General features: G+C 40.4%; 1 protein-coding gene across 1 annotated transcript in view; it reads right to left on the bottom strand.

Moving 5' to 3' along the window:
* Positions 1–13,261, bottom strand: part of LOC122815812 (extracellular calcium-sensing receptor-like) — a 363,125-nt gene that overhangs the window by 288,754 nt on the left and 61,110 nt on the right. Inside the window, exon 4 of the mRNA XM_044088617.1 lies at positions 6–291. Within this exon, the coding sequence (XP_043944552.1) occupies positions 6–291 (286 nt within the window). The remainder of the gene's footprint in view (positions 1–5; positions 292–13,261) is intronic.

Genomic DNA, 13,261 nt, shown 5'->3' with positions numbered 1-13,261 from the left:
CTCACCCACACTTTGGCTACAGAGTAATCAGGCACTGCAGCCACAGTAAGCACACTTCCCTGATCAAGTGCATCTCCCTCCACCTGTCCAATATTTGCAGACTCACTGGGATGGGTAGGCATATGCCTACTGTCTATATCTGATGGAATTGCAGGGGTTTGTTGCATGTCAACATCAGTGTCAGATTCAACCTCTGCACCCCCCTGACTGTGCCTCTGATTGACCACCATCATTGTTAGAGTCTCTGGTACACTGACATCAGGTGTTAGAGGTGCCACACTTCCACTAGTGCTAAAAAGCAACAAACACAGGAAAAAATATTACCTACACTTCTATAGTCTAATATATGTTAAAAAACAAACAGTGGTGACACTATTACAGACAGTATGGCAATACACACAACAGTCCTGACATAAACACCACACACTAAAATATTTCTTTAAATTACTCAGTGGTACTAACGTAAAAATGTTTGGATTGCCATCTGCAGATGAGATTCTCCTCTGCAAGCCAGATGGTCCTGGAGGAAGTTAAGCAAAAGGTAAGGGAAACAACATCACAATTAACAGCAATGCAGGGGTGAAACGTTTACCCCTTTATATGTCCATTAACTATACTTTCAACAAGAACTTGGCTGGCAACTCCAATTTAAGCTAATCAATTAAAATGCGTCATTAACTGTGGAAATCTTCAATCCTCCCCCAAAAAATTATTGTGACACAGAAGTAACATATTGATGTCAATTGTTGTACTATACAACAGTATTCAACTGTTGAAATACCAAAGCCTACCTGGAAGTTCCTCCTGGGATATGATTGCTGTCTCTGACACTGTTGCATTAACATCCAGTACATGCTGTTCTGCACCTTATTGGGAGCTGTCTGGATCTGACAGTGGCCAGGAACTCTTCATTTGATGTTAGTGTTGGCTCTATAGCAGGCCCTCCTCCAGTAACCATCTGATCATGGCCCACTGCAGCTGATCTTCTCCATGCAAATGTGATCATGTCAGTGGTCCTATGCCACAACTGCTCATATGTCCTTCCATGGCCACCCATGGCATTGACATCATCCACAATCTGCCACCAAATTTGCATTCTGCATGCCATGCCTCCCTGTCCTCTTTTAAGCAGGAAGGCAACATGTTGCCTAAAGGTATCTACTATCATTTGATTTTCATCAACACTGAAGGGTGGTCTCCAAGGATTGAAACACCTGGGTGGCATACTCCTGAGTGTTCTGAAAGACAACAGAAGGATAATGCACATAAGTATCACATAACTGCAGAATAACTGTTCCCAAATAAAACATAAAATGTAGTCCTTCAGAATTACCTACTGGAGAAACATAAAACAGTCTAGAGCTGTGCAATACAAACAACAGGATGGATGAAAAAAGAGAGTAACAATAGCAACATATCCTTGTCTGTGCCATAATAGTAGTGCAGCTTTGGTCACCCCTCAAAAGAACATGCAAATGACACAACTATCTTTGAAATGCTAAAAGTGCTATCAAAGGAACTGCCCCTGAAACATTTGCACATATTTATCAGAGAGCATTCCATTTTCATGTATAGGAATTCATGTATACCTGTGAAATGACTTGACAAACATGACCATGCCATCAGTACACTTCTATTTAATGCATACAGATAAAGTTGTAAGAGCCTTTGCTTCACATTTTTTCTTAATTATATTCCAGCATGTGCAGTATGTAGCTGACAAAATGCAAACATACTTTCTGATGTTTAGTAATATTCTTTGCAAATATATCCCAAAATAATAGTGTATGTTCAGTCTTCTCCACATAAACAAGTCTCCTAACCATCAGTTTGGCTAGCTGCTAGGTTTCTTTTTTATATGGTATAGATTCAGGGCTGTTACCATGGTGAAGATGCAAATGCATTGTGAACTGATTAGAATTCCTGAATCCCAAATACTTGAATATATGTAGGAGATGTAAATATAGTCCAGGCACTCCCTCAGTGTTTGTTTGTATTGGATTGCAACTGTGAGTGATTACTAGTTGGGAGAAAGAAAACACAACAGCACTGCAGGCTGCTTTACTTAAAATGGGTTTGTCAGGTTAGAGCTGCAAAGTGTTAGATGTAAGGTTGAAAATGTAATTAGTACACAATTCACAGGTTGTGTTCAGTAACATCCAACCTGCCCTTTATTTGTTGGTAACTGCATATGATATTATTACAGTTAATATCCTCACACATTTTAAGGCCAATGATATAGAATGGCTTACACACTGCATGTCTCAGATTACTGGTCAGATAACTGAAGAATGATCAACAAACACAGAGAGGTAAAACAGAGCTGTATATTTACAAGAAATAATCATAACAGGTTGTGTGATCACTAAGTGCACTACATCCAAATAAACAGTTGTATGGTTTCATATTACTATACATGATACTGCAGTTAGTTGTGTGCAGAATGATTTCAGTTGCTTATTGCAAAGCAATTTGTTTGACAAAGAGGGATAAGGCATATTTCCTGTGTCCTGAAGGTTCTTTGGAGTAAGAGTTCAAATCCAGGTCTCTGTAGACATATACCATATGAACCATCATTTTCTGTTTATTTTATTTAACATTTGTTTACTGGGAAAGTCTGGCTTGCAACGAAGCCAATTTTCACTGGAGGCCCAGGGAGAAATGCTCTAGATGCATGTCTTTGTAATGTATTGTGTATGTCATAGATTGATTTTCCTAATTTCAACTACTTGTCCATTTTTTGTGTTTTTTCTCTTTTCTGTCATAGTTTATAAAGTTTTTTTGTGAGCCTGTGTTTGCATGATGCAGCACTTAGACCAACCATGGGAATGGATACAATGAATGGCAGTTTAGCTATGCTTATCTCATTTGCAAGAAGCATGGCAGTGCACAAACTGGACAATTAGACCACCCAAGACACAGACAGGACCCAGAAAGCTCAAACTAGAAACTGGAAACATGCAATTAATTCTACTGGGCACTGTGGAAACCTGCTAAGCAGTGTTGTGCGGTGGTTAACAGAGCGACCTTAATAATTACTAGTAAATTAGGGAATGCCATGTAAGTAGTCCTGTGGCCAAATGTGTAAATGTAGGACTGGAGTACAGATGGTCCTGGGTCCTAGTACAGTGTGTGCAACCTTTTTTTCACTGGTGTGATATTGCAGTTTATAGCAATGCACTGACACATAGACAACTGTTATTTCTATTTTCTTGAGGCAGCAGATGTAAGTGTAGGAATGCCATATACATGGTCCTGGGTTCTAATACAAGGTATTCCACACACCTTTACTGTTGTTCCACTTCCCATTATATTCATTCTCACTTATAACACTTTAGATAGTGAAGTCGATATTAATTAGATATATGAGGGATGAGACATTATTATTGTGTTATCAGATATATGAATGAGAGTATACTGTGTACTACAGTTCTGTAAGTATAATTCTATTTGCACCTGCATGGCCTTCACGTTTGCCTAAGACACATACACAGATGCCTCTATTTCCAATAACCTTATCAGATCCCACACATACATGTGTAACAGCTCATACCATTACTTAAATTTATGTATTGTTCCTGAGTATGTCTGAGCAGCACTTCTTCTCTGGCAAAGATGGAAAATCAATGTTGTGGAAGAAAATGTTTTGTCCCTTATGCCTAGGTTTGAATCCCACAGTGTAAAAACGATTTTCTCAATGTATAAAGGTAAAAACAAATATGTCAGGTCATTACATTATGCCCCAGTGCATGTCTTCAAACCTAACTCACCTAACAGTTGTCTTCCAATTTCCAATATATATTTTCAGGCTACATCAGTAGACATCCCTCAGACTAAGGATGATTGTCAGATTAACCTACCAATTTCAATTATTTAGTTCCTCCCTGCTTGGTACTGCTGCACTCTGCATAACATCATGCAAACACAGTTGGCATTGTTGCTCAGGTTTGAGCACTAGCAGTAAATGTGATAACTGGAATTAGTGGGAACACATCAGTTTTCATTACTTTAGTTCAGCTGGTAGAAATGGCTAGCACTGGAGAGGAAGGTGCACACTTTAGGGCACAGATCTGGGTTGTCCAAGAGTCCAGGATATTTATTGTACTCCTAGTAAAGCACCACAGCCACAGGCTTCTGCAAAGGAACTATTCTGGCTCCCAGTACAAGTCTGAGGCTTGGAATAGTTTAGCCCAGGCTGTATCCAGTGCCACTGGTATCCTGTGCACTGGAGAGTGATGTAGCATCATTTTAATGACCTGCAGAGGAGGAAGAGGGATACTCTCAACTGTTGGTTGGAGGAATTTAGGACTATGGATATCCCACAGCTGTGTAAGTATCAACTAAAGAGAGTAGGTCTAACACTCAGGAAGCTTAATATAGACTAGACTGGTATGCATAATGCTCTTTTGTTCTTTTATGTTTTTTCCCTAGCTTCCAGAGATCAGGATTTCAATGTCCAGGCCTATGAAACTTGACTGGAAAGACTGATGGAAGCAAGTGGTATGTATGCAGCAGAATAGAAGTGTTATTGTAGCATTAAAAGTTGAAGCATTTTTGTTGATAGTCTGTAGAGTTGTATCAAACTGAGCATGCATATCCCAACTGTAAAAGCAAGTATGCATGCATTAGTCTGTAGCACAAATCACTTGTTATATTCCAATATTAGACTTTCATCAGATGGTGTTGGTTCAAATACCACAATTCACAACTATACAGGACTGTTAATTCTTCAATAATATTTACATTAAATTAAAAATGTTATACCACTGACACAAATGCCTTGCTGTAATCTGTAATATGTATAACTGGAATGTGGATATGTGTAATATATGCATATTTCAAGGATTACTTGCAGCAAATTGCAGTATAGTTTGCATTTGTTAAGAGGTATATTTAAATGTAAAACTTAAGATAACTGCTGTAATACATTGTATGTCACATATAATGGTACTAATTTTAGCTCTGTTTTATTCTCACCCTAACTCTGATCTGTCTTTTTATTTTCTTTATTTTTATTTTATTTTATTTTATTATAAAACATTTTTTTATTTTTTATGTTATGTTTAAAATATTTTTTATTTTACTTTACTTTATTTTTATTTTATTTTATTTTTTAAAAAATAATTTTTATTTTGTATTTATTCTATTTTTTTTATTTTTTTTATTATGCATCTTCAAAATGTGTACATGTCATCCATGTGTACCATATCACAAAATGCTCCACAGCAGAGTGAGGTAGTCCAGCCCCCATTGGATCAGCCTGCTTATGCTTCACAGGCTCCAGCACCCATGCCCTGCACATCTGGGAGCCAACCTGGCAGCACTCTCTTTGTTGCCCCTGTACTACCTGCGCCCTCAGGTAGTCCTACCCAGGAGGATGGTCCAGTGGTACCCTCCTGGAGCAGTAGCTGAGGTGGTGATTTCATCACCTGCAGAGATATGAAAGGGATGGTGCTTAGGGTGGTGCACCACACCATTACTGCATGCCTATGATAGATGGAGAGGCATCTCTCCCTCATGTTCCATAGGAGGAGGCGGTGACATCAAGCACCCCAACCACCTGCAGAGTTAGGTGACAGTGATGACAGTCCAGTGGTTACGGAATCATTTCTGAGTGTCTCCAAGCTTAACAGCCATAGGCCCAGGTTGTCCCCACCTTCACCCCAATCATGGTATCTCTTAATCTTTTGTGTCTATCACCATCCCTGTCTTTTGTTTGTCTTGTCTGTTTGCAATTGCTTCCTCACCTACCCAACTTACCTGACCCATACATACCTACATCCCTTCCCCAACATTCCTGTCTCTCTCTCTCTCTCTCAAATAAAATATAAATGGGTACATGTCCCTCAAAAAAATCATACCATACATTGCTCTCCATTTTACACACATGTCATCTTGACACACTTGATTCAGTCCATTTGGCTATACCACATGATTGTGTCATGGTCACACCTCTTCATGGAGGTGACTGTCCAAATTCAGTTAATATTCTGCACATTTTTTCAGTTTGCAACGTTAAAAAAAATGATAGCTATGGTTCTTTCCTATCACTCTCCTGCACATTCCTGTACTGCTTTGCCTTTGTTCTTCCTCCTGCTTGCTTTCCTTTTCACCAGTTTCAAATCTACCTCATTTTAACATCTTTAATCTGGTCAAAAATAGAACCACACTCAGCACACAAAAACAATGGATCCCTTCACTTTTTAGGCTCCATGTTTGAGCATAGGTGTGCATTGTGCACTCAAGCACAGCAACTGTGAGAGGCAGCAAACTTCTGCAGTTATGCTGCTTAACCCCACTGCACTATAACAATGCACAGCTACACATTTACTATAAAGAATGCATGTCATTGCATTATCATAGTTTATTGAAAAGTATTTAAAAGTATTAAATACACCCAGATAGGAACATTGTATCATATTGTCTCAAAAAATAGGTATCAATGCATTAACACAGAGCCAATTAAGCAGCAGGTGCATTTCATAGAGTCAATACTAACTCTTAGACTTCAGCAATGCAGCTTGCATTTGCACACTGCTTAGCTACATACAAACATGAATAGCATTGGAAATACCCATCTCACAAGCCTGCACAAATTGTTAACCATTGCATAAAACTGCTCCTTGCCTCACTATGGAAAAGTAAATATTATTATGTATTACTGCTGTTATTGTGCATTTCCTGCCTATGATCATAGGATCATAGGAGGTTACTAGGCTAACAGCCCCAGGGCCCTTAAAGTCTCATCAAATTAAACCCATGTTCCCAAGGGTGTCTGGTTCAAGCAGACACTAAAATCAGCAACAACAATACAAAATTGCATGTGGAAACATTACAGACTGAAGGCTCTATCTAATAATATGTCATATAGTTACAATACAGCCATGTGTTGCCTCCCCCAAAGCAGTGCAACCCTTGTGTCTCAGTACTTTTTCCACATAAATATCACCACACTACAGAACTTAATATCAAATGTTGTGTGATATGCAAAGCACGTCAATCTGTTAACATGCAGAACTAGAATTATTGACCCATAAGCTTAAAAAGTCTTATCTGCAAGGCTAGGGAAGGAATCAACATGGACCTTATCCACAGGGATATAGGTAACCTTCAACACACTTGACCTGTCAAATTTTGTTTTGTCAAGGATAAATATTGCTTATTAAACCTAGTAGATTTCTTTGATACTGACCCCAAATACATGGATGATGGATAACAGGATGCCTATGTTGAGGCAGTTAAGGCCTTTGACACTATCCCCCATTCATGTCTCATAGTGAAAATCTCCCATCTGGGAATTAAGCCATACATTACTAGACAAATAGTCAACTGGCTCATTGACAGAACACATACTGTCAAAGTTGGGGTCTGCACATACACCACTAGCCCACTTACCAGTGGAATACCACAATGATCTGTACTGAACCCTCAACTGTTTGGAAACTATTTATCTGAAGCCCAGCCAATGGTAGATGGCCTGTACCTTACCAAGTTTGCAGATGACTGTTAAATGAACACACTCATATAGAATCCCACAATGATGGTAACATATTACAGCAGGGGCTGACACAGATAAATAATTGGTACCAAACTCACAGATTAAACCTTAAAACAAATAATGCCTCATTGTCGCTTTTAGCAATGATGTACCCTGCTAATTATAATATACATAGCACCCCTCTAAGCTCAAACACAGTGTTGTGAGACTTGGAAACACATATTGATAACAATCTACACTTTATTCACTATATGCCCACAGTGGTGAGATACACATTCTGCGTTGAGCACCTCATACATATAGACATCACATCCAGGACCAGGGAGGTCATAGCTCTGCTGTACTCTACCCTTATCAGAACACTAACTGAGTACAATGCTCCCTCTGTCTGTACCTCACCAGACACCTGCAGCAAATGGAGAAAACACAGATGTCTGTGACTGAGAGAATCCAAGGCCTCCAAAACATGACACATATGGAAAGACTGAAAGACCTGTCGCTCTACTCAGTATCATGCAGGCTGCTGACAGGTGAACTATGTCTGGCATATAAAGCAGTCTCAGAATCTGTCCTACTGGAAATGCTGGACACCTGCAAATCAACTTAGAGAAGAATAACTTGATCCATGGTTCTCAACCTAGCCTGTGACATAAACACATATATCCCCCAGCAATTGACACCACTATGTAATTGGCTTTCACTGTGTGTAAAGCAGTGCTCCTAAATGACCTTATTCAAGTGCAACCTTGACAACTGCATGCGTGATTGTAAAGTCATGACTGAGGTGGCATCTATGTCACAAAATTGCTCTGCTAACAATGAACATGTAACTATGCTCAATAAAGGTACTTGTATTTTTACAGTGCTATGCTTATAAACACCCTTGGGCCATTTAGCTGGCAACCTCCTATAAACCTATGAAACTATGAACTTTTGCAGGTCTCCCAGTATCTGATCTTCTACATGGCCTGTTGATGTCATCCATTTTAAGTTGAGCTGCACTCTTGTAAAAGTCTGACTTGCGCCATGGTGCTTGTGTAAAGTACTGAGTTCTGTATTCTATGTATTTAGGTAGGTAAAGGTTCTGTTCTGTGTGTGTGTGTGTGTGTGTGTGTGTGTGTGTGTGTGTGTGTGTGTGTGTGTGTGTGTGTGTGTGTGTGTGTGTGTATGTGTGTGTGAGAGAGAGAGAGACTAGACATAAGAGCAGAAGTGTGTGTCCTATGGTTACTGCTCCAATGCCATGGATTGATAGTTATTTGTTACTTGCACATGCCTATACATCCTTTCATGCAGGTTCCAAACATCTGGTCTGCTGATGTCATCCTATATAAGTTGACCTGTACTCTTGTAAAGGTCAGACTTGTGTGGTGGCACTTGTGTAAAGTACTGGGACCTGTAGTCTGTGTACCTAGGAAGGTAGGAGTTCTGTTTTCACTAGTCATGTGTGTGTGTGTGTGTGTGTGTGTGTGTGTGTGTGTGTGTGTGTGTGTGTGTGTGTGTGTGTGTGTGTGCTCTTGCTTGACATTACAGACAGCATTTTACACCAGCATGTGGGACACTGTTATTACCATATTCGATACTGCTGATGTCATCAGCTATAAAGTGTTGTCTGAGACATTCCAAGTCAGACTTATGCTGTGGTGCTTGTGTACAGTGCTGAGCTCTGTAGTCAGTGTATTCAGTTAGGTAGGGGTTCTATTCTCACTGCAGGTGACTGTGTGTGTGTGTGTGTGTGTTTGTGTGTTTGTGCTCTTGCTTGACATTACATAGAGCCTTTTACACTGTTATTACAAAAGTCTCCTCAACTGACACTCCTGATGTCATCAGCTATATCAGTTTTGTGGATCTGCACTCTTCCCATCAGGGCAGGGTCAGACAATGTCCTGGAGGCCATGCAGAAATCACCTCCTAATATATGATACAGATTACAGTGACATGCCTTTCAGTTTCTTCACATACATCATGGCATGGTTTGTAGTCCGTGTTTTCTTGACAAGCAGACCCTGTGGTATTCCCAGCTGTTGCATGTCTCTGGTGAGGTACATATAAAAGAGAGCATTATATTCTATTAGTATTCTGATGAGGTTTGCGTACAGTGCTGTTCTACAGTCCTAAGATCTGAATATGATGGTATAACGTATGATGTGCACAATATTTCAATGCCGATGTGGACACTTGTTGGTCGAAGTTCAGATTGCTATCTACATGTGTTGGCAGTGCCTGCATCACCGGGCTTCAGCATAGCATGACTATTGCAAATGCTATAATTAACATGGACTTCCACTTTTCAGAAGGACATCATAAAGACACATTTTTGCATTTATTTGTAGATCATGTGGACTTCTCATCAATCATTTGTCTGTATTAACTCCCCCAGTAGTATGTTATCTTTATTTGTGGACTCAATGATTTCACCCAATATGCAAGAATCAGCAAACATGTTAAGTGAGAGGCCATATACCTTAGCTTGGACTGTCAAGAAATAAAGTCCAAACAATAAAGGGCCAAGGACAGATCCCTGGAGTTTGCCATTGGTGGCAGCTCTCTTGGTACAAGTTGATTCACCAACTTTCAAAGTATGTGTTCCGTCAGTGAGCCATTTGCTTACCCATCTAGTGATGTATGGGTTACTCCCCAGCTGGGAGAGTTTATCAATGATATCTGCATGGGGGATTTTGTCCAAACCTTAGGACAGAGTATGATAGGCACTGTCTTACCTTCATCCAGGCCTTTCACATGGAATCAATGGGCTGTGACAATATCACTGATCACCTGTGGCATGACTCAGCTCATACACCTTCCCAATATGGTTGGATACACACTTCAAAACACCCTCTACATAGGCTATCTTCCAGTAGAAGGAAGTACAGCAACATGCATTCATCTGAGTTGGGGGAATAGCACCTGATTCATGCATGTACAGAGCTATACTGACTCTCCTCAACTGTGAGGTATACCAACATGTCATCATGAACCTCTTCTAAATCGACACTAGTAATATTCTAGCTGTGTGCAACCGGCCTCTGTCAGCTGTTAATGCTACATCATGTCTATTACATCTGATAGATTTCCTCAAAGAGGTCATACAGGGCATGCACGATGACAGCAGTATCATCTTGTGGAACTTGACCAAGTCAAGGTATTTGACACAAATTCACACTGAGGTATTCAATCTACACTGTCATGTGTGGTCATAAACCGCTATATTCCCAAGTGGGTAGACCAGTGTATCACATATGTAACATCTCACTAAGTTGAAATGTGTAAAGTGACCTATATCTCTGGTCCAGTGATCAGGTCTGTACATCAGGGCTGTCTGCTAAGCCCTTTCTTGTTCATTATTTAAGTGATGGACATCACAGATAACATACACATGCTATGTACAAACAGCTGCCTGAAGGGCTGCAGATTGTGGGCAATCATTGACTCCAGCTGTCAAATTAGTATAAGACAGACAGTACAAACACATACCAAAGACTGCTGCCACAGACATGACAACACCTGCAATGACAAGAAAAAATGGGGGGATTTGTAACCTCAGGAAAAAAAGACACACAACCCCAGTATAATGTGGGCATCATGCCAATAATCAGACCAAAAGGTATGTGAACTGTGTCCTGAGGTAGATGGTAAGTGGAACATGTACCAACATGTGGTCACAGTGCTGACTACTCCCTGTTATGTAAAACAAGTACTGAGTATGAGAAGGACATCCACATCAGTGGCCATAATACCTTTATAGTTCCCAGCCTTTATGATATGAATAACTGAGTACAATGCACTCTTCGTCTTTAATGTTTACTTCCTAAATGAGTGTGGCTAGTAGATGTAGTATAGTCCAGTTACAGATTTGCTGCATCTGGGTCTGTTTATAGTGGCTGTTGTATTCTGAGGACATTTTCCAAGCCATTCGTGATTGTGCACCATTGTGAGAGAAGTCTGCTTATTGGAACCTGTCTGGTGAATGGTGATTGGCCTAGGGCTTGGAGTAGGCACCCTCATTGGTTCTTTTGAGTTTTTGTAAAAGCTTTTGTTACATGTTTTAGCTTTTCGTACTTAAGCCCCATGTTTGAGCGGGTTGCTGCTTGTTTACTCATCGAATAGCACTGTGCACTGCCACGCAATCATGTGCCATAGCTGGCTAGATAATTTTGATAATTTTTCCCTTAGTTACAGTTGTAGGACATTAGTGTAGTTGTTATCTTTAGTACATCTCTGGTCTAAGAAGTGTTGCTAGTGAGCTGTGACCTATTAAACCACCAGCCAAAAACCCTATCAGAAATACCCATCTACAGATCACCTCCTAAATAATTCCTGAAAGCATTCCCTTTGTGGTAGCAGTTCTTCAAACCTAGCATTATGGACAGCTGGACTACCCTTGTTTTTCCTGTCAGACTTCTTGACTTTGATCTCTTGAGGCAGTGTAGCAACTGCCTCGTGTACACTGACAGCCCTCTACTAATAATAAATTACTTTGGTACAGAGTGCAAGAGATGTATCTACACCAAGAATCTTGAATCTCTGCTCTCTCACACACAAAACAGTAACACTGAAGAGGTTGTCAACTAACCCACCACTACTCATGCATATAGTACCACCAGTCATACACATAGTATGCATCCAACACATAAACCAAAAAGGTGGTAGTTGTCTCAAAAAACTTATCAAAACACTGGAGACCTCCAAAACAAAAGACTGCTACAATAGGTCCCACAGTACCCAAGACACATAGCAGCACCAGTGTCTCACCTACCAAGTCCTTAAGGCATATCACTCAAAAAACAGATGTTCTTGTCAGTGGAGACTTTGTGGTGAGAGACAAAAATGTCCCATTCACCAGGTTAGATAAGAAGAAAGTCACATTCAGCTGCCTGCCTGGTGCCTGAATTTGTCATATCATGCATGTACTTAGGTTTCTTGGCAACATGTACCATTATGACTTTATCACAGCTCATGCTGTGGTGATCAACCTAAGACATACCTTACTGGACTATATGAAGAGAGACTTTACTGAGCTCTCTGAGAATGTGTCCCAGGCAGGTATGTCCCTGGCATTGAGCAGCATATTACCCTCATCTAGAATGATGCCACAGTATAAACAAAACAATGATCAATTTCAATAATTGGTTTAGTTTTTGGTGTCATTCAAAGGGGATCGAGTTTCTGTCAGCTTGGCATGACATGGTCGATGATCCTTGCTGCTTTGTCAGAGATGGTTTGCACCTGGCACCACTAGGCTTTCAGTTGCTGGCAAAGGCCATGCCCCTCCCCTCATAGTGCCATTTTTAAGCAAGGTCCCAAAAACAAAATTGTCGATGTGAAAATTGCCAACCAGAACAAAATAAGGGTTATGCTGCTAAATGATAAGAGCTTAAACCAAAAACTGCACATGCTAGAAACACTTCTATCACTGGAGGATGTAGATATTTGTGCAGTCACAAAAACCTGGTTCAAGACCTCAGAGAGTACCCTGGCCTTGCAAAGCTACAATGACTTCCACACCTTCAGACAGCTAAAGGAGTGTGTGAGAACCAAAGGAGGTGATGTTTCTATCTATATTAGAGATAAATTCACCTCCTGACTAGTTAGGATGGACAACTCCATGGAGTTATTCCATGCATAGCCGGCCTTAGGCATAGGCCAACTAGGCGGCCGCCTAGGGCGCCACTCTGGTAGGGGCACTTTTCCAGTATTTATTTAGTGTATGTAGACCAGGATGGGGGCAGCGGGTGGTGTGGTGGGGGGTGCCTTGGAGCCCTTTTG

This window comes from Protopterus annectens, chromosome 1.part1 (genome assembly GCF_019279795.1).
Source record: "Protopterus annectens isolate FY-2018-M chromosome 1.part1, PAN1.0, whole genome shotgun sequence".
Classification (NCBI taxonomy): Eukaryota; Metazoa; Chordata; order Ceratodontiformes; family Protopteridae; genus Protopterus; species Protopterus annectens.
The sequence above is the reverse complement of the archived record's forward strand: the minus strand, read 5'-3'. Positions and strand labels throughout refer to the sequence as shown.